A 22004-nucleotide genomic window follows, 5' to 3' on the forward strand; every position below is an offset into this window, starting at 1 on the left:
GACACTCAAATTATCCCAGACTTGGCCAGTGGAAATCCCTCCAAGCTGGCTTCTGGATTCTCTGATATGTCCTCAAAATATTAAAGGGGACCATTTTTTCCCTGCTCCAGTCCCAGAATTAGTCATTTCTCCAAGAAATCCTGGTTCACTTTAATGAACACTATTTAGAATCTAAGGTATGGGTGGCATTGGTATTTAACGCTAAAAAAGAAAAAAGCTTCTTTGTAGGATCGCTGCCTTCAGATCTGTTTGTGAAAGAGGTACACAAGATTCTACCTGGGATGACAAGATTAGAGGAGTTCTAAAAGAAAAGGGCATTTTGGAATGTATAATCAAGTATTTCAGCTTGGCCAGCCACTATACCTCTATGTAGCTCAGTCACCCTTACTGTGGAGACTAAAACACTTTAACTGAGTCTTTACTGCCAAGATATTCCAATACTTTCTCTGAAGGGGTATCCAACTCTAAAAGAATGTGAACATATTCTTCAAATTCCTTAGAAAGTTATTTGTATTTTGTCTGCTACCAAGCTGCTACGTTTGGCGTAAAAGCTTTCCTTTACGCTACTAATAGAAACAAGTAAAATACCAAGAACATCATGTACTAAAGAAGATAAAGAATACAGAATAGAAAAGTCTGTTTCTAGTCTAGACCCAATACATTAAAACTGCACTTAGGGTAACCTTATCCACACACAGTGGCCAAAAAAATGATCAGTGTGAAATGGGAAATTTACCTGGCTAACTTACATCAAGTGATATGTGAAACAAGATAGAATGGAATATTCTTTTCTAACATCCTTTTATGAAATACTTTAAGGTGTTTATCCCCAAAAGCTTTCTACAGACAAAAAACAACTAAAGAACAAAAAAACCCTAAAGTACAAAGCTATCATTCAAAAAGACAAGGGGGTGAGGGGAAAAGAACAGAGGTAAAAACCATTTTGCATACATATCTTTAAAATAAAAGTCACTTGGATTGTTTCTTTTTTTAATCAATACATTATTTCAGAGATGGTATCTCACTCTGCTCTGCTGTCCAGGCTGGAGTGCAGTGGCACAACCACAGCTCACCACAGTCACTAACTCCCGGGATTACGTAATCCTCCTACCTTAGTCTTCCAAGTAGCTGGGATGATATGTAGATACAAGCCACTGCACCTGGCTCCAGAATTGTTTCTTTTTAAAGTGTAGACTCTGCACTAAATTGTAAATCTTCTTTCCATAGTATAATGTACACTGTACAAAGGCTTTTAGGACACAGGTTTTTAAAATCACCAAGGCGAGTCAGAGAATATAAATGACAATTATGTACTTAGTCAGAGAATATAAATGACAATTATGTAACAGAAACTTAATTTCATATATATATTGAATATTATATATATTAATAACCTGGGTTCCTTAAGTATACACATTTGATAAAGAGATATAATAGAAAAATACTGAACCAGGAGTTAGGTGACCTGAGTTATCATACACAAACTCATTGTACGACCTTGGGTAAATTAGTTAACCTTTATAGACTTCCATGTTGTCATCTGGAAACCCGGCTATTAGAGCTGATAATTTTGTAATTTTTTTTGCTATTTCATCTGTTATCATAAATACTTGTAATTCCACTACATATCATCATAAATTCATATGGGTAATGAAACTTTCCCAAAGCAGGAAACAGACGTTAAGCTAAATAGGAATGAATGATCATAATAAACGTCTTTGAGCTCCTGCAAGATTATTCTATCCGAAGAAGAACTTGCATTTTAAAAGCGCTAACACTTACTGGAAATGTACCGTGTACGTCTGGCATTGTGCTAAGCTCTTTACATACGTCAACTCGTTGAATCCTCATCACATGTCTCTGATAGGTATTACTGTCCCTCGGTGTGGACAGGACTCAGAGAGGTTAGTCTGCCCAGGGTCACATAGCTGGTAAATGACAAAGCTAGGACTCAAACCAGGAGTGACTCTAAAGTCACCTTGCTAATCACCCAGCTATTCTACCTCCTAATAAATAAATCATGAGCCCAATACATTCTTACTTAATCTCTGGCAAGTACTAATTTTTTTCTGCTTTTTAGTAGAGACAAATTGCTACAACTGGCAGCCAACCAAGAAACAACTTCAAATTTGTCATACGAAAGATAATCAATTGATTACCTTTAAGTAATCTTTTTTTTTTTTTTTTTTTTTTTTGAGACGGAGTTTCACTGTCGTTACCCAGGCTGAAGTGCAATGGCGCGATCTCGGCTCACCGCAACCTCCGCCTCCTGGGTTCAGGCAATTCTCCTGCCTCAGCCTCCTGAGTAGCTGGGATTACAGGCACACGCCACCATGCCCAGCTAATATTTTTTGTATTTTTAGTAGAGACGGGGTTCCACCATGTTGACCAGGATGGTCTCGATCTCTTGACCTCGTGATCCACCCGCCTCGGCCTCCCAAAGTGCTGGGATTACAGGCTTGAGCCACCACGCCCGGCCTACTTTTCTTCTTTTAAATAAAGACGGGGTTTCACCATGTTGGTCAGGCTGGTCTTTATCTCCCGACCTCAGGTGATCCGCCCACGTTGGCCTCCAAAGTGCTTGGATTACAGGTGTGAGCCACCATGCCCAGCCGGAGTTAATTAGTTTTTTTTCTTTTCTTTTTTTTTTTTGAGACAGGGTCTTACTGTCACCAGGCTGGAGTGCAATGGCATGATTTTGGCTCATGCAACCTCCGCCTCCTGGGTTTAAGTCATTCTCCTGCCTCAGCCTCCTGAGTAGCTGAAACTACAGGCACATACCACTGTGCCCAAGTAATTTTTGTATTTTTTGTAGAGACGAGGTTTCACCATGTTGCCCAGGCTGGTCTCAAACTTCTGAGCTCAGGTGATCCATCTGTCTTGGCCTCTAAGATTATAGGTGTGAGCCACCACATCAGGCCTGCTATCCATTTCTTAAAGAGAAGTGTGTTTTTGGTTATAAGCAGTATCTCCTTTTAATAAAACAAAAGAAACAGCAAAAGTCACAAAACCTAGAAGGCCGGCAAGGATCTTAAGGAGTAATACTGTCTTATGATTCATTCCCCTGCCTTCAGGGGAGAAGACCTCATCACAATTACCCCAGGGTAGGAACTGGGAAGCAAGAGAGAGGCTCAGAGAACGGGTCTTCTGACAGCATCAGGACTGGTTCCCAGTCTCCCTGACAAGTTCACATTGACTACGTAACTCTGACTACCAACATAAATTTTCAGAGACTTAGGCCTTACAACAGAGACTCTTTTGCTTCATGCTGGGCCACTTCAACTGGCTTCTCTGCTCACACTGGTAGAAAAACTGTAACTTAAGTGACAATCCTCTTGCTGCTTATATGGCATTTTAAGAAGCAAGGTGAATATGATCATCTACGTACAACTCCATGCACCAGAAAATAGCTACTATGGGTTACTTTTGTTCCCCCAAGAGCTCAACGTGGGCCTTTTCTTGTATGTTCTCAATACACTTCCTCAAGATACAAGTTGTCTTTCAAATAAGCTCTCAGACAAAAAAAATCTCTCTCTCAGATGGCCTTCAAGCCTAGAAATCACCATTTCTGACAAGCTATGTACAGTGAGGATATTATACAACAGAACAAACCAGGATCCAAAAAAAAGGGCACACAAAAACAAAACAGCCAAACGGACAGTCATTTGGATGGGGATGAATTTCATCAACAAATCTACCTATTTCAATTCTCTTTATTCTTCCTATGGAGTAAACAAATTCTTCTAAAACACAATGTCTTTCAATCAAAGAGATAATTGGTTTCATATACTGTCTGACCCTCAAACCCAATTTCAGTCTCAAATCTGAGCAAATGCTCTCAGAAAACTGACAGAAATTACAAAGCTGAGACTATGAGCATAGTGGATCTACTCTGTGTCTAACTCAGGAAAACAAGAAAAAAACGAGTATCACAACATTACCCTTCTTTGATCCAGCCCTGGAAGACGCACTGAAGAATTTCTTCACTGTGGTAACCTTGCGGGTCTTCTCGTTGGTTTTCTTTTCTTCAAACTTGGAGAACGTGAGGGATTGGGCTCCTTGGCTGCTCTGACTGCTGGCAAAGGCCTCTTCCTCCTCCCGTTGGAGTCTGCAATTCAAGAGAGGATTCGAATGATCTAGATATTCTCCAAGGTTTCTCTGTATCTGAAGGTTATTACTCCATTAATTCAGGAGGATCTAAAGATTTCAAAACTGGAGACCAAATATACCAAATCAGTCTGAATTCTCAGATAGCTTCTGGATGGGATGGACTGCCTTTGACACACTGCAGATTTCAAACCAGACCTTCTCATGGTCATTCAACAACTGCTATAGGGTTACATGGAAGAAATCAGGTCTAGTCCTTTTCCCTAACAAGCTCAAGGTTTGAACAGAGGAAAAGGTAAGTAAACAACTGCTACATAATAGGACAGCTGCTACAGCAGAGAGTAAAAACTCAGTGCTATGAGAACACAGGGAAGAACTCAATCTGCTGGAAGACTCTGAAAAGGCTTTACAACAGTGATGTTTAGGCAGGGTCTTAAAGGATGAATAGGATCCTTTTTTTTTTTTCTGGAGACGGAGTGTCACTCCATCACTCAGGCTATAGTGCAATGGCACAATCTCAGCTCACTGCAACTTCTGCCTCCCAAGTTCAAGCAATTCTCATGCTTCAGCATCCCAAGTCATTGGGACTGTAGGTGCAACTAACAAGGATAAATAGGATTCTAAATGAAAGGACATTCCAGGAAGAAGGAAATACAAATGTGCAAGCCCTGTGGTTTGCTTCACAACAAGCTGAATGTAGCCATAGCACTGGGGGTGTAATGAATATGTGATGCTGGATATACAGGAAGCCACCAGAGGGTAAGGAATCTTGGTGATTGCTAAGCCCACTCTTCTGGATTTCATCATGTGGTGGGGAAGCAATAAAGACTGTAAATCCATATCCAAGAAGTTCTCATTGTCAGATCTATGCTTTAGAAAGATAATATGGATAGCTGTGTGAGCAACTTGAAAGGTAGAGAAATTAGAGGCAGGGACAAGAAGCAAGAGTATATTATAAAGGTTTAAGTAAAAGAAAATAAGTACCTGGAAAATAGGAGTAGAAAAGGTAAAATGCAAAAGCCTTTTCTGAGTTGTAACAAATTGCACTTGGTCAAGTTGTAGGTAGCAAGGGAGGTGAAAGAGAAATCAAGAATGAAACCAAGTTTTTGTTAGCTAACTTGGTAAATAGCAATGTCATTAATTGACTCAGGAGAAGGGTTAAGAGAAAATGTTCAGAATGGGGAGAATAATAAATAAAAGCAATAAAGTTAGCTTTGGATTAGCTGTATATGAACCATCTGTAATAATTCCCAAACACAGACCAGGTGTGGTGGCTCATACCTGTAATCCCAGCACTTTGGGAGGCCAAGGTGTCCAGATCAATTGAGCTCAGGAGTTTGAGACCGGCCTGGGCAATATGGTGAAACCCTGTCTCTATGTAAAATACAAAAATTAGCCAGAAGTAGTGACATGCTCCTGTAGTCCTAGCTACTTGGGAGGCTGAAGCAGGAGGATCACTTGAGCCCAGGAAGCAGAGGTTGCAGTGAGTCTATACTGCATCACTGCACTCCAGCCTGGGTGACAGAGCAAGACCCTGTCTCAAAAACAAACAAAACTTGGCTGGGCACGGTGGCTCACACCTGTAATCCCAGCACTTTGCAAGGCTGAGGTGGGCGAATCATGAGGTCAGGAGATCTAGACTATCCTGGCCATGGTCAAACCCCGTCTCTACTAAAATACAAAAAATTAGCCGAGTGTGGTGGTGCGCACCCGTAGTGCCAGCTACTCAGGAGGCTGAGGCAGGGGAATCGCTTGAACCCAGGAGACAGAGGTTGCAGTGAGCCGAGATCGTGCCACTGCACTCCGCCTGGCAACAGAGCAAGACTCCATCTCAAAAAAATAAAAAAATAAAAAAAAAACCTCAAGCACTATCTGTAAGACAGTGGTTCTCCAAGTGTGATTCCCTAGACAGCAGCAGCAGCATCACCAGCCAACTTATTAAAAATGCAGATTCTCTAGTCTTACTCCGAAGTGACTAAAATCAGAGACTCTGAGGTTGAGGTACAGCAATCACTGCTTTTACAAGTTTTCCATGTGATTTAGCAGGGTCACAATTAAAAGCAATAAGAAATAGAAACAAAAATCACAGGTGGAGGTGCTAAGTCTGAGGGTGGAAGAGAGACACATCTTTCTCTGGGACAGATGAGAAGTTACTATAAAAACATTAGTACATTTTTATACAGTGAGGGGAGGAAGCTGAGGGAGTTCATGCCTAGTGGCCCCTACTCTGTTTCTCAAACAGAATCTGCTACTGACAGTATGAGGTATGCAGTGGAAAACCTGAGGAGATCATTAATGTTCTGGGCTAAAATTTTCTCTTTTTGACCACAGTCACTGAAAGCAATGTGTGATTTCTAATTCTCTGAGTTCACCACAGATGCCAACAAAGTAGTCACTCAATAAATACTGGCTGACTGGATGGGGGAAAAAAAGGAAACACTAGCAAGAAGAGTTGGCAGAGTTCCATTTGACTTTCTTCTGTTGACGCAAGAAGAGTTGGCAGAGTTCCATTTGACTTTCTTCTGTTGACGCAGTTTTAGAATTTCTAGAATGCTCTGGCAAAGAATTAACATTATTCATGGCATTTTATTAGTTTCTATGCTAACTAGCCATCTCATCATTTATTTATTTATTTATTTTTGAGACAAGACCCTCACTCTGTCACCCAGGCTGAGTGCAGTGGCACGATCTCGGCTCACTGCAACCTCCGATTCTTGGGTTCAAGCAATTCTCCTGCCTCAGCCTCACAAGTAGTTGGGATTATGAGCACGCACCACCATACCTGGCTGATTTTTTAAATACTTTTAGTAGAGATGGGATTTCACCATGTTGGTCAGGCTGGTCTCGAACTCCTGACCTCAGGTGATCCTCCCACCTCAGCCTCCCAAAATGCTAGGATTACAGGCGTGAGCCACTGCACCTGGCCCATTGTTTAATTTTTAACATCACTGCATTTCCAGATAATACAAACTGCCTTTGACTAACCTCATTTTAAAGGAAAAGTTAAATTTCTATAATGGGAGGACTATGTGATGTGTACCAGTCAACAGATTTCTACTACTGTATTTTATCACTGACCTAGATGCCATGCTGCATATATTTTATTAAAAGAATAAGGGAAATAATGCTTGATGAGTGTCATTTGCAAGCCCTGGCTGGGTATATCACATTTATTAGCTCATTTAATCTTCACCATGAAATATGCCTATTCCCATTCTTCCACTCCAAGGAGCTTACTGTCTAAATTTGAGAACTAAGACTAATACAACCCAAAGAAAATAATCGGAAGTTAAGACAAACACAAAATGAAGAAACTACTGAAAGCTGTTCATTAAATGTTGACTGAGAAGAAGAGGGGAAAAAAATCCTATTCTTTAATATTAAACTGATTTGCTAATAGCTCAAAGCAGAAGAGAAAAAGTGTATTTAGATGGTGACAGGACTATGCCTCCAGTCATGTCCCTGTTCAAACTCCTCTAGTTAAGTTCTTTTACCGCTCCGCCAGCTCCCAGTCCTCCTGAATCTGCTTCTGCCTGGCTTTGTGGTACTCTTCCCTCCAGCACTTGGAGCAGAAACCCTGCCAGGCAGGGTTGCCGTAGTAACCACATCCTTTCTTGCACAGGAGCTCTGATTGATCCACGTGAATTCCTCGGCGTTCAGACTTAAGGCTCATCTTCTTCCTGCTAACCAACAAACAAACAAGAAAGTGATGTTGAAAATGAATTATCATTCAACTAACTAAAATCTTAGCAATTATGAACAAAAAGTGAGTGATTCCATTATTTTCAAGCTGTAAGAGAGGGAAGGAGGAAATGAAGGAGGGATGGAGGGAAAGGGGGGAGAAAAAAAGAAAGAAAAAGAAAAGTTAAATACAGTAAATTCCTGACACAGACATATTAAAGAAACACTTACTCTCTGCCCAAAATACAAAGAAACCATTAAAAAAAGGGCTAACAGCTGTGCGCACTTTGAGAGGCCGAGGCGGGTGGATCACGAGGTCAAGAGATCGAGACCACCCTGGTCAACATGGTGAAACCCCGTCTCTACCAAAAATACAAAACATTAGCTGGGCATGGTGGCGCGTGCCTGTAATCCCAGCCACTCAGGAGGCTGAGGCAGGAGAATTGCCTGAACCCAGGAGGCGGAGGTTGCGGTGAGCCGAGATCGCGCCATTGCACTCCAGCCTGGGTAACAAGAGCGAAACTCCGTCTCAAAAAAAAAAAAAAAGGGGGGCTAACATTGAATTAAAGACCTAAATGTAAAGGCTGGAAACTAGAAAACTCCTAGAAGAAAACTTAGGGGAAAAGCTTCCTGACACTTGATGTTGCAGTGACATCTTGGATATGATACCAAAAGCATAGGCAAAAAAAGCAAAATCAAACAAATACATTACATCAAACTTTAAAATGTCTGCACAACACAATAGCCAACTGAAAGAGTAAAAAGGAACAACACAGAATGGGAGAACACATCTGCAAACGACTTATCCAACAAGGGGTTAATATCCAGAATACGAAGGAACTCCTACAACTCAGTAACAACAACAACAACAACAAACAATCTGACTAACTAATGGGAAAACGACATCAATCATCAATTTTCCAAAGAAAATATGAACAGTCAACAAATGTGAAAAAATGCTCAACATCACCAATCATCAGGGAAATGCAAATAAAATCCACAATGAGATATCACTTCACACCTGTTAGGATGGCTACTATAAAAAAAAACCTGGCTGGGGATATCGGCTCATGCCTCTAATCCCAGTACTTTGGGAGGCCAACGTAGGAGGATCACTTGAGCCTAGGAGTTCGGGACCAGCCTGGGCAACACAGCAAGACCCCATCTGTACAAAAGTTACAAAAACTAGCTGGGTGTGACTGGACACGGTGGCTCACTCCTGTAATCCCAGCACCTTGGAAGACCAAGGTGGGTGAATCACAAGGTCAGGAGATCAAGACCATCCTTGCCAAAATGAAGAAACCCCCATCTCTACTAAAACACAAAAAATTACCCAGTCATAGTGGTACATGCCTGTAGTCTCAGCTACTCGGGAGGCTTAGGCAGGGGAATCAACCTGAACCCGGGAGGCGGAGGTTGCAGTGAGCTGAGATTACGCCCCTGCATTCCAGCCTGGCAGCAGAGCAAGACTCTGTCTCAAAAAAAAAACCCCAAAACTCAAAACTAAATTAGTGGGGTGTGATGGTATATGCCTGTAGTCCCAGCTACTCGGGGGGCTGAGATAAGAGGACTGCTTGAGCCCAGGAGTTGGAGGCTGCAGCGAGCTATGATCACACCACTGCACACCAGCCTGGGTGACAGAGTGAGGCCTTGTCTAGAAAGAAAAGAAGAGAAAAAGAGAATAGAGAAGAGAAAAAATTGAAATAGTATCTTTTTTTTTTTTTTTTTTTTTTTTTTGAGACGGAGTTTCGCTCTTGTTACCCAGGCTGGAGTGCAATGGCGCGATCTCGGCTCACCGCAACCTCCGCCTCCTGGGTTCAGGCAATTCTCCTGCCTCAGCCTCCCGAGTAGCTGGGATTACAGGCACGCGCCACCATGCCCAGCTAACTTTTTGCATTTTTAGTAGAGACGGGGTTTCACCATGTTGACCAGGATGGTCTCGATCTCTTGACCTTGTGATCCGCCTGCCTCGGCCTCCCAAAGTGCTGGGATTACAGGCGTGAGCCACCGCGCCCGGCCGATCTCTGTCTTAAGACATACAACTTGAGATGTAGAGTTCTGTCTTCTAGCATGACCAAGTGAGGAGGAAAATAAATCCTATTCTGCAAAAGCAACTGTAAAGATGGAGAAAACTTCCACTTTCTGTGATGCATCTATGTCTGGGCCAAGGAATGCACTCAAATCTCAAGCCCTCCCCTCTAACCCTGCTCTTACTTTTGCAGGGTTCTCCCGTGTCTCCTCTGTGTAGGCACGGGATCTGTTGATCAGAGTGGAAGCTTAACTAAAGACTGAGATGTTTAGCCCAATCTGAATCTTTGTCTGAACAAACAATCTCTGGCTGAACATTAACGCATGCAGACACAGGGGTAACCCTTAGAAGGAAGTCAGGCATAAATGAAAACAAAGAAAAACTGAGCACAGTGACTGCAGTTGCTGGGGAGAGAGACCTCACAGATCCTGGACAGAATGCACTGTGAACTACTTTTGAGGATTTTGAAAAGCAAAACGGAGAAGTGGGGAAGACCAGAATTCAAAGTATCACCCAGCTGTCTAAGAGATTACCACTTTCTCCCATCTAGTACCACCGGGCCAACCTGGAAGTGGACCCCACAGCACAGAGAAAGCTCCTCCAGTTTGGGCTCCAGGCATGAGAAAGGGAACTCCTAACAGTCAGAGAGAATATGCGGATCCCCCCATTTACCATCTCCCCCTTCTCTTGAGCCACAGTGCCCTGTAATCATGTGCTTTGTCTGCAGCTATGCCTGAAATGAGAGACTACAGGAGCCAAACTCTGAGGCAGGAAGTGTTCATTTTCCCCACTCTCTATCTTTGGCCTCTAATGTGCATGCAGTGGTGGAAGGACATGGCAGAGTGGGGTAACTAAATCCAGTTTTCTGGACAAAAGAAAGAAAGTATGAACTCCTAGGGAACAAAAAGTATGGGAAAAATTGCTGAGGAGAACTCAACAAAGCATTATCTACACTTGCCCCTAGCCTGCATATGTATAGATTTGATGCTATTCAGTACCAAAGGTTTTTAAATTGGAACTAAGGGAGAGACCACTCTGCAGGTCTCAGATCAGCACATGCATGTAACAGCACTCCAAAAGCTCTGAACAATGAACTGACATTAAAGTCACAGCCCACAGAACCTGTATGTATCCCAAACTTGGCAACTAAACAAAAAATTTTTGCTCTGGGAATAACTTCATAAAATGAAGACAAGCTATAGAACGGGAGAAAATATTGCAAATCACATATTTGGCAAAGAATTCACATGTCCAGAATGTATAAAGCACTCTCAAAATTCAGTTGTAAGAAAACAAACCACCCAATTTAAAAATGGGCAAAAAACCTGAACAGGTACTTTACTAAAGAAGACATAGACACTGGTGTCCCACATTTCCATAAGAGGCCTTTGCTACATATCGCCCAGTCAAGGATGTTTGTATACTGGACATCCTTACAAGAGAAAGATGATAGCTCCTTCCATACCAGAAGACAAGTTTGTTAACTGTCCAGTAGAGTAAACATAATGTCTCCCTTTACATCAAAGGTTTGAAATGTTTGTTTGCCACCCCTCATGAGATCTGAGTTCCCTGAGCTTGGATTTCCTACTTGTGACATTGCCCACAGGGAACTGACAGCAAAGGTAGTCCATGTGGACATGAAGCTGCTTCTGCTGATGTCCTGTGACCTGTGTCCTCCACTTTTGCCTCCAACCCAGGAATTTCATGTCTTGGGCCAATATCCATGAAACTATGGTGACTAATTTGGTACCTTTAAATAGGGAAGACTTATAACTTGGGTCCCTTGCAGTTACTGACATGGTGGCAAATAAGCACATGAATAGTTGGTTGAACGCTGTTCAGTCATTAGAGAAATGCAAATTAAAACAACCATGAGATACCACTCAAACCTATTAGAATTACTAAAATAAAAAACAGTGACACAGCCTGGGCTACTCAGTAGGCTGGGGTGGGAGGATCATTTGATACTGGGAGGCGGAAGCTACAGCATGCCAAGAGCTCACCACTGCACTCCAGCCTGGGTGACAAGATTGAGACTCCACCTCAGAAAAAAAATAAATACTGACAATACCAAGGGGTAGCAGGGATGCAGAGCAACTACAAACCTCATACATTCCTAGTGGAATGCAAAATAGTACAGACACTACAGAAAAGAGTTTTATAGTTTCTTAAAAATATATACATATAATGACCATCCAACCATGCAATCCCTCTCCTGGGTATTTCCTCTAGTGAAATAAAAACTGCTATTTACTCAAAATTCTGTACATAAACAGTTATAGTAGCATTATTTGTGATGACAAAAAATGACAACTAAAATATCCTTCAATGGGTGAACAAATAAACTATGGTACATCCATACAACAGAATGCCACCCGGGAAAACAATGACAACAACGGGTATTAGTACACTCAACAATGTTGATGAATCTCAAAAGCTTGATGCTGAAAGAAGTCACCATCTTAGTTCCTTCTGGCTGCAGTAACAAAATACCATAAACTGGGTAGGTTATAAAAAACAGAAATTTATTTCTCACAGTTCAGGAGGCTGGCAAGTTAAAGATCAAAAAGTCAACAGATGTTAGTGTCTAGTGGTTCACTGAAGGTACCTTCTCCCTGTGTCCTCATGTGGTGGGAGGGGGAGACTGACTAGCTCTCTGCAGTCTATTATAAGGGCTCTGATGTCAATTATGAGGGCTCCACTTTCATGAACTAATCACCTCCCAAAGGCTCCACCTCCTACTAGCATCACCTTGCAGTTTAGAATTTCAACATATGAATTTGGGGGAGACACAAAGATTCAGACCATAGCAGCCAATCTTAAAAGTTTACATACTGTATGGTTCCATTTAGAAACTAGGGGTAGGGAATGATATGACTATAAGGAATTAGTACAAGAAAGTTTTTTGTGGTGATGAAACTGTTCCGTATTCTGATTGTGGAGGTGTTTACATAAATCTATTAAAAATTTAAAATTCACAGAACATTATAATCCTCCCAAATCAATTTTACTCTATTAAAAAACAAACAAACAAACAAACAAACAAAAAACAAAACACCTCAGCCAGGAGTGGTGGCTCACACCTGTAATCCCAGCACTTTGGGAGGCCAAGGTGAGTGGATCACCTGAGGTCAGGAATTCGAGATCAGCCTGGCCAACATAGCAAAACCCTGTCTCTACCGAAAATACAAAAATTAGCTGGGCGTGGTGGCAGACACCAGTAATCTCAGCTACTCGGGAAGCTGAGATACAAGAATTGCTTGGACCTGGGAGATGGAGGTTGCAGTAAGCCAGGATCACACCACTGGATTCCAGCCTGGGCAACAGAGAGACACCATCTTCAAAACAAAAACAAAACAACTTGAGAGGCAATTTCTAGGTTGGATCAGAGAGAAGTACAGGACAGAATACACGGATACTAACGAAGAGCTACAACCAGAGGACTAGAGGTAACACAGTGGGTAGCAAGGCATAGTTGTGCTTGCCCATCATCCCAGCTACTCAGGAGGCTGAGGCATGAGAATTACTTGGAACCAGGAGGCAGAGGCGCAGTGAGCTGAGATCGCACCCCTGCACGCCAGCCTGAGCAACAGAGTGAAATCCTGTCTCAAAAATAAATAAATAAATAAGAGGTAACACAGTGGGAATGGAAAGAAGACAGATGGTAATCCACCTCAGAGCTATAAGAGTTATTTAATGAGACTTGGCAGGGCGAGGGAAATCTAATTAGAAAGAACTCTCAAGTTTACTGTTTACCTCCTCTACAAGGTTAAAGCCCTCCAAAGTCAGGATTTAGATCTAAGACACCAGCCATTTATAAATAGCATATGAGGCTGAGGTAGAAAGGAAGAAAATAAGAAGTAGAAAAAAAGAAGAATAGAGTCTAGAATGTTAAGCTGCAGAAACTTTAAAGACCATCTACTATGTCCTATTGTAACAGATGAAGATACTAATATTAAGAAATCATGACTTATTCCATTAAAAAAAAAAAATAGTAAGTGGCAAAGACATCACTAAGCACTTTTTTTTTTTTTTTTTTGGAGACAGGGTCTGTCATCCAGGCTGAAGTGCAGTGGTGTGATCATGGCTCACTGTAGACCTGACTTCCTGAGCTCAAGCAACACTCCCACCACTCAGCCACCATGCCTGATTAATTTTTCCATTATTATTATTTTTTTTGTAGAAGCAGTGCTTTGCCCGCTGGTCCCTTAACTGTTTTTTTCTTTTTTTCTTAAGCTGGTTCCAGTAGAGCCTATTATCTATGCCAAAAGTCTTGCACAGGTGCTCTTTAAGAGCTAGAAAAACATAAAGGAGTGCTTTGTGAATTACTTGTCATACATCAAAAGCTCTGTATGTACTAGACAGAAATAATAACAATAGCAGTAAGTCTAAGAAGACTGCTTTGGTATGGACCATGAAATCACAGAGATCAGTCAAATCTGTACTTAAACCCCAGCTCTGCCATGTACTAAAGTGTGACTTTAGGCAAACTATGTATTATTTCTGCAACTCCCTTTCCTATTTCCCTCTCCAACTTCTCTGCTCATATATTCCTCCACCTTTTCACCAAATGAAGCATCACAGGACCTGTGCCCCCACGACCTTCACACTCCAGTGCTACACCTGTTATTAGGCTACCTTACACTGCAAAAAAAGACTTTGCAGATATAAAGTTTACTAATCGTGAAAATAAAGAGATTATCTAGATAGACCCAATAAAAGCACATGAACCCTAAAATGCAGAAGAGAATAAGGACCCAGAATAACCAAAACAATCTTGAAAAAGAATGTAAGAAAACTTAATTTCCTGATTTCAAAACTTAGTACAAAGCCATGGTAATTACTACAGTGTCGTACTGGCACAAAGACAGTCACATAAATCAACGGAATAGAATTCAGAGTCCAGAAATAAACCCACATGTCTATGGTCAACTGATTTTCCACAGAAGTACCAAGACCATTCAATTGAGAAAAAAGAGCTTTTCAACAAGTAGTCCTGGGAAAACTGGATAGCCAAATGCAAAAGAATGATGTTAGATGCTTATCTCATACCATATATAAAAATTAACTTAGAATGAATCAAAGACCTACATATAAAAGCTAAAGCTAAAGCTCTGAGAAGAAAACACAGAGGTAAAATTTTCATGATACTGGATCTGACAAAGGATTTTTAGATATGGCACCAAAAGCAACAAAAGACAGAGGAATTGTACTCCACCAACATTTTAATGTTTGCGCTTCAGAGGACCTTATCAAGTGAAAATAGAACCCACAGAATGAGAGAAAATATTTACAAGTCATTTATGTAATAAGGAACTTGTATCCAGAATATAAGAAGAATTCTTTTAACTCAATAATAAAAATAACAACTTTTTAAATGGGTAAAAGATCTGGAAATTTCTCCAGAAAGATATGCAAACAGTCGTGAGTATGTGAAAAGATTTTCCACATCATCAGTCATCAAGGAAATGCAAAACAAAACCACAAAGAGATGCCACTTCACATCCAGTAGGAAGACGTGAACCGAACAGTCAGAAATAGTAAGTGTTGGGAAGGATGTGGGGAAACTGGAACCCTCATACACGGCTTGTAGGAATGTAAAATGGTACAGCCATTGTGGAGAAGTCTGGTAGTTTCTCAAATGATTAAACAGTATTACCATAGAACCCAGCAATTTCACTCCTAGACTAAAAGAAATAAAAACATATGTCCACAGAGAAACTTGTACATGAATGTTTATATCAGCATCATCCACAACAATCCAAGAGTAGAAACAACCCAAATGTCTATCAACTGATGAATTAATGAACAAAATGTGGCATATCCATAAAATGGAATATTTGGTAATAAAAAGGAATGAAGTACTGATATATGCTACAACATGGTGAACCTTGAAAACATGCTAAGTGAGAGAAGCCAGTTACAGAAGACTACACACTATATGATTCCATTCATCTGAACATCCATGCCAGGGAAATCTAGAGAGACAGACAATAGACTGGTGGTCACTTAGCAGTGAGAGAGGAGAGAATGGGAATAAAGGGGATAGAGAACGCACATGGGTTTCTTTATGAGATGATGGAAATACTCTAAAGTTGGCTGTGGTAATGGCTGTCACTTAATTGTGTGCTCTAAAAGGAAGAACTGTATGGTATGTGAATTATAGTTCAATAAAGCTGTCTTTTTAAAAAACAAGAGTCAGAATGTGAAGTTAAGAGAGAGTCAAAGCCCTATTGTTGGTTTTGAAGCTGGAGAAGACTAAAAGCCAAGAAATTTGAGTGGCTTCTAGAAGCTGAGAATGACTTCTGGCTGACACCCAGCAAAGAAATTAGGATCTTGGACCTTCACCACATGAAAATGAATTCTGCCAACATGAGGGTGTCTGGGAGGAGACTCTCCCTATTACTGCCAAATAAAAACCCAGGCTGGCCGACACTTTAATTGTGACCTCCTGAGATCCTCAGAATACCCAGCAGAGCTTGCTTGGACTTCTAATCTACAAAACTTTGAGCTAATAAATGAGGGCTGTGAACCAGCGGCAACGGCTCAAGTCTGTAATCCCAGCACTTTGGAAGGCTGAAAGTAGGATGACTTAAGAGAGGCTGGAATTTGAGGCTGCAGCGAGCTATGACTGCACCACTGCACTCCAGCATAGGCAACAGAGACCGTGTCTCTTAAAAAAACAAAAATAGCGCCGGGCGCGGTGGCTCAAGCCTGTAATCCCAGCACTTTGGGAGGCCGAGGCGGGTGGATCACGAGGTCGAGAGATCGAGACCATCCTGGTCAACATGGTGAAACCCCGTCTCTACTAAAAATACAAAAAATTAGCTGGGCATGGTAGCATGTGCCTGTAATCCCAGCTACTCAGGAGGCTGAGGCAGGAGAATTGCCTGAACCCAGGAGGCGGAGGTTGCGGTGAGCCGAGATCGCGCCATTGCACTCCAGCCTGGGTAACAAGAGCGAAACTCCGTCTCAAATAAATAAATAAATAAATAAGTGAGTGTTGTTTTACACTGCTAAATTTGTAGCGCTTTACGGCAGGCAAAAGAAAACAAATACAGGTCTCCTTTCCACGTCCCCCTCTGCGGGCAGCGCCTCTGCAGGTGCTATTCCAGTGTGAGGAATACTGGGCTTCTTGCTGTCCAGGTGGTGGTTTCCTTCTCATCACTTAGGTCTCAGCTTTCAAGTCAGACTCAGAGGCATTCCCTAGCCCAGGCATCCCCAAACTACGGTCGGTCCGCGGGCCGCATGCGGCCCCCTGAGGCCATTTCTCCAGCCCCCCCGCCGCACTTCAGGAAGGGGCACCTCTTTCACTGGTGGTCAGTGAGAGGAGCGCAGCATGTGGCGGCCCTCCAACGGTCTGAGGGACAGTGAACTGGCCCCATGTAAAAAGTTCGGGGAGCCTGCCCTAGCCTACCTGAAACACTACCCCAACCTAACTAACTCTCAGCTTTATCCGGGGCCCAATGTCATTTCTGCATGTCCTACTTCTTATTTTTCTTCGACGATGAGAGGGTAGAGGCGGGGTCTTGCCACGTGGCTCAGGCTGGTCTTGAACTTCTTACAGGTATGAGCCACCATGCCTGGCCTTCATGTCCTATTTCTTTTTCTTTCTTTCTTTTTTTTTCCCCCCCAGACAGAGTCTAGCTCTGTCGTCCATGCTGGAGTGCAGGGGTGCAATCTTGGCTCATTGCACTCAACCTCCACAGGCTCAAGGGATCCTCTCACCTCAGCCTCTTGAGTAGCTGGGACTATAGGCAGCTTAAAAAAAAAAAAAAAAGGCCTGGGACAACGGCTATGGTCGTTACCAGCCAGGAACTGTGGACGAAAACCAATATATAACACCACACTGGTACTATTTTGAGTCACTAGAAATTTAACAATGGAGAAGGAAAATAAGGTCTCTGTCCTTATTAGCACCACGCCTGGCTAATTTTTATATATTTTGTAGAGATGGGGTTTTACCGTATTGACCAGGCTGACCTCAAATTCCTGGCCTCAAGTGATCCACTCACCTTGGCCTCCCAAAGTGCTGAGATTACAGGTGTGAGCCACTGTACCCAGCTGTCGTCTTCCTCACTGCTAGAATGCAATTTGCTGAGGACAGAGACCTTATTTTCCTTCTCCACTGTTATGTTTCTAGTGACTCAAATAGTACCAGTGTGGTGTTATAATATATGTTAGTTTTCATCCACGGTTCCTGGCTGGTAACTATCATAACCCTTGTCCCAGGCTTTTTCTTTTTTTGAGACAGGGTCTTGCTCTGTTGCCCAAGCTGGAGTGCAGTGGTGAGATCTTGGCTTACTGCAACCTCTGCCTCCTGGAATCAAGCGATTCTCCTGCCTCAGCCTCCTAAATAGCTGGTACTGGCCGGGCGCGGTGGCTCAAGCCTGTAATCCCAGCACTTTGGGAGGCCGAGGCGGGTGGATCACAAGGTCAAGAGATCGAGACCATCCTGGTCAACATGGTGAAACCCCGTCTCTACTAAAAATACAAAAAAAATAGCTGGGCATGGTGGTGCGTGCCTGTAATCCCAGCTACTCAGGAGGCTGAGGCAGGAGAATTGCCTGAACCCAGGAGGCGGAGGTTGCGGTGAGCCGAGATCGCGCCATTGCACTCCAGCCCGGGTAACAAGAGCGAAACTCCGTCTCAAAAAAAAAAAAAAAAAAAAAAAAATAGCTGGTACTACAGAGGCCTGCCACCATGCCTGGCTAATTTTTGTATTTTTTGTAGAGACAGGGTTTCACCATGTTGGCCAGGCTGGTCTCCAACTTCTGACCACCAGTGATCCACCACTCCCAGCCCCAGGCTTTTGTTATAAGATTGGGTATGTTAGGCCTCATGGGCAGCCTCTCTTTCTCCTGCCCTCCTTTCACCTGCCCCAAGACAGGATTCAACTCCTCATCATCCCCCACCATACCTTTCTGATGATGGGTCTTAAACACCCCCAAGAGAGGGTCCTCACTCTGAGGGAGGAATGCTGCTGTCTCCATAAAAACCCAAGAGAACTGGGCCCTGGAAGCTTTCAGATAACTGAACACAGTGGAGGCTCCTGCAGGGCGTGCGCCCAGGAAGGGATGGCTGCTCTGCACCTTCCCCCATTCCTCGCTCCCAGCATCTCCTTCATCTGGATCCTTTGCAATATTCATTGCAATAAATTGGTGTCTCCCTGAGTTCTGTAAACCACCTCAGCAAACTAATCAAACCAAAAAGGGAGCCATGGGAACCCCAACTTGAAGTTGGTCGGTCAGAAGTTCTGAAGGTCCAGAGTTGTACCTGGTGGGGGTTGGGAGGGGCAGTCATGGGGACTGAGTCCTCACCCTGTGGGATCTGACACTATCTCCAGGTAGATAATATTGGAAGTGAACTAGAAGACACCCAGCTGGTGTAGTGTCTGGAAGAAGAATCCCCACACATATGGTCACAGAAGTCTTCTGTGTTGATGATTGCTGTGGCATGAGTAGAAGAAAAGCACAGTTTGAGGAATTTTTTCCCTATGCCATCAGGCATATCATAGGTTCTTAAATCTCTGTTGAAAGAACAGTAACTGAATGAATAGGTTATTGTAGAGACCACAGAATAACATGGCTATAAAGCAATGATACATACTTAATGTTTAATAAATACAAAAACCCTTCCCCTGGGCCAGACACAACGGTTCACACCTATAATCCCAGCACTTTGGGAGGCAAAGATGGGAGGATGGCTTGAAGCCAAGTGTTCAAGACCATCCGGGCAATAACAAGAGACAGGGTCTCTATTAATTTAAAAATGTTTAAAATATCTTCCCCTCATGAGTGTTTAGCCATTATGTTAAAATTATACATACTAACCAACTTTATGAGGAAAATAAACATCTATGGGATGGTTAAACAAACTGGGGCATAACCACACAAGAGAATACCTAACACTACAAAGAACTATTAACACACACAAAAAGCTGGAAGCTCAAAAGCAACATGCTGAGGTTTTTAAAAAGTCCATCTTGGCTGGGCACAGTGGCTCACACCTTGTAATCCAAGCACTTTGGGAGGCTGAGGCAGGTGGATCAACTGAGGTCAAGAGGTCAAGACCAGCCCAACCAACATGGAGAAACCCCATCTCCACTAAAAATACAAAATTAGCCGGGAATGGTGGCACATGCCTGTAATCCCAGCTATTCAGGAGGCTGACAGGAGAATCACTTGAACCCGGGAGGCAGAGGTTGGATCACGCCACTGCACTCCAGCCTGGGCAACAAGAGTAAAACTCCATCTGAAAAAAAAAAAAAAAAAAAAAAGTCCGTCCTAGGTTACATACGCTAGGATTTATGCAAACTTTCCAAATGACAAAACTATAGATATGGAGGACAAATCAGTGCTTTTTCCAGGTTATGAGTGGTAAAGGCAAGGGAGAGGAGGGGAAGGAAAATGGTATAAGCAGAGTTAATCCAGCAGGCCTGAGTTGCTCAAATGATGCATATTCTCAGAGGAACCTGCTTCTGCAACTAGTCCTTGGTCAGCTCCTAGAAACTGACATCTTGTACTACTGGCCGTATGCCCTAAATGATAAAGGGTGTTTTATATGGTTACAGTACTGAACCACACTGTATCAGCTTATCTAGATATTTTGTGCAAACTGTATGATTTACGGTAAACACCTGCTTTCCTTCTGGTTGCTGTAACAGTGGGCAGTCGCAAAGGGACTATATATGCCTATGTGATATGGTTTGGATCTGTGTCCCCACCCAAATCTCATGTTGAACTGCAATCCCCAATGTTGGAAGTAGGGCCTGTGAAAGGTGGGGCAGTTACCCATAAAGGGTTTCGCACCATCACCTGTGGTTCTGCTGTTTAAAAGTTTGTAGAACCTTCCTTCTTGCTCCTGCTCCCACCATGGGAGACACTTTGCTCCACCGCTTTGCTTTCCATTATGACTGGAAGCTTCCTGAGGCCTCCCCGGAAGTAGAAGCTACAATCCTTCCTGCACAGCCTACAGAACTCTGAGCCAATTAAATCTCCTTTCTTTATAAATTACTCAGTCTCAGGTATTTCTTTGTAGCAATGTAAGAATGAACAAACTAATATAATATGTGACCAGCCTTCAAAAAAAACCCTGGATTCTGAGGCTTACATGAGCTTTCACAATAGAAAATGCTTCACAAGTGTTGCTATCGTTTACTGCTGGGGAATTAAGCACATCCCGAGCAACTCCACACAGCTCCTGTTTGAGCACTGCACTCCAATAAACAGGAGCTTAATTGAGCAACCTGGGCATAAAGAATGCACAATTCAGTTGGTCCCACTTACACCAGGGGACAGTAAAAATTATCTCTGCCGCTGGGACAGTTAGTATTCTGTAAATTATGCCCCAGGGCTAGGATTCACTCCAGTTCCAGGTAACCTAAAAAGGCCAGAGAGGTACAAAGCGTATTTATAAAGCTCACAGAACTACTGGTGTTCTTTCTTAAGGCTCTGGATGCAAACCAGTTTCATCTCAGAAAAGCAAAACCGAAACACTCTGCAGAGGTGAGCAGTTTCCCGCTATCCTTCTTAAAAGGGTCTTGCTTCCTATTCCTGGGTTCAGTGTCATGCCATCACAGGTCATTACTCTCTCCAGACAACTTATCTGGGACTTACAGGAAACATCCAATCAGTTCTAGCAAAACGGTAAGCTATCCTTTGACTTCACTTAAGAAATAAAACTTGAGGCCAGGCGCGGTGGCTCAAGCCTGTAATCCCAGCACTTTGGGAGACTGAGGCGGGTGGATCACGAGGTCAAGAGATCGAGACCATCCTGGTCAACATGGTGAAACCCTATCTCTACTAAAAATACAAAAAAATTAGCTGGGCATGGTGGCGCGTGCCTGTAATCCCAGCTACTCAAGAGGCTGAGGCAGGAGAATTGCCTGAACCCAGGAGGTGGAGGTTGCGGTGAGCCGAGATCGCGCCATTTCACTCCAGCCTGGGTAACAAGAACGAAACTCCGTCTCAAAAAAAAAAAAAGAGAAAGAAATAAAACTTACGGTGTTTTTTTTTCCCCCTTAAATTTTTTTTTTAGAGAAGGATACTCATTATTTACAAAACCTGATATAGCTAGACAAGTAGAAAAAAACATTTTAAGTCGTCATCCAGAGACAGTCACTGTATATAGTACATATTCTTACAGTGTTCCCTCTAAACTCATTCAACAAATATTTATATACTGA

The 22004-nt window shown here is 42.6% G+C and overlaps 1 protein-coding gene across 9 annotated transcripts in view; it reads right to left on the reverse strand.

The window, feature by feature from the left end:
* RABGEF1 (RAB guanine nucleotide exchange factor 1) overlaps positions 1-22004 on the reverse strand; it is a 75676-nt gene that overhangs the window by 38633 nt on the left and 15039 nt on the right. For 5 of the 9 annotated variants that reach the window (XM_039460623.2, XM_039460620.2, XM_039460625.1 and 2 more), the window contains 2 exons: positions 7602-7790; positions 3942-4108 (listed from right to left, as the gene is read on the reverse strand). In XM_039460623.2, the coding sequence (XP_039316557.1) occupies positions 3942-4108; positions 7602-7780 (346 nt within the window). In that variant the 5' untranslated portion in view covers positions 7781-7790. Of the gene's footprint in view, positions 1-3941; positions 4109-7601; positions 7791-22004 lie in introns of those variants that run through there. The other 4 variants (XM_039460624.2, XM_039460621.2, XM_074390727.1 and 1 more) reach the window with 2 other exon arrangements.

This window comes from Saimiri boliviensis, chromosome 20 (assembly GCF_048565385.1).
Source record: "Saimiri boliviensis isolate mSaiBol1 chromosome 20, mSaiBol1.pri, whole genome shotgun sequence".
NCBI lineage: Eukaryota > Metazoa > Chordata > Mammalia > Primates > Cebidae > Saimiri > Saimiri boliviensis.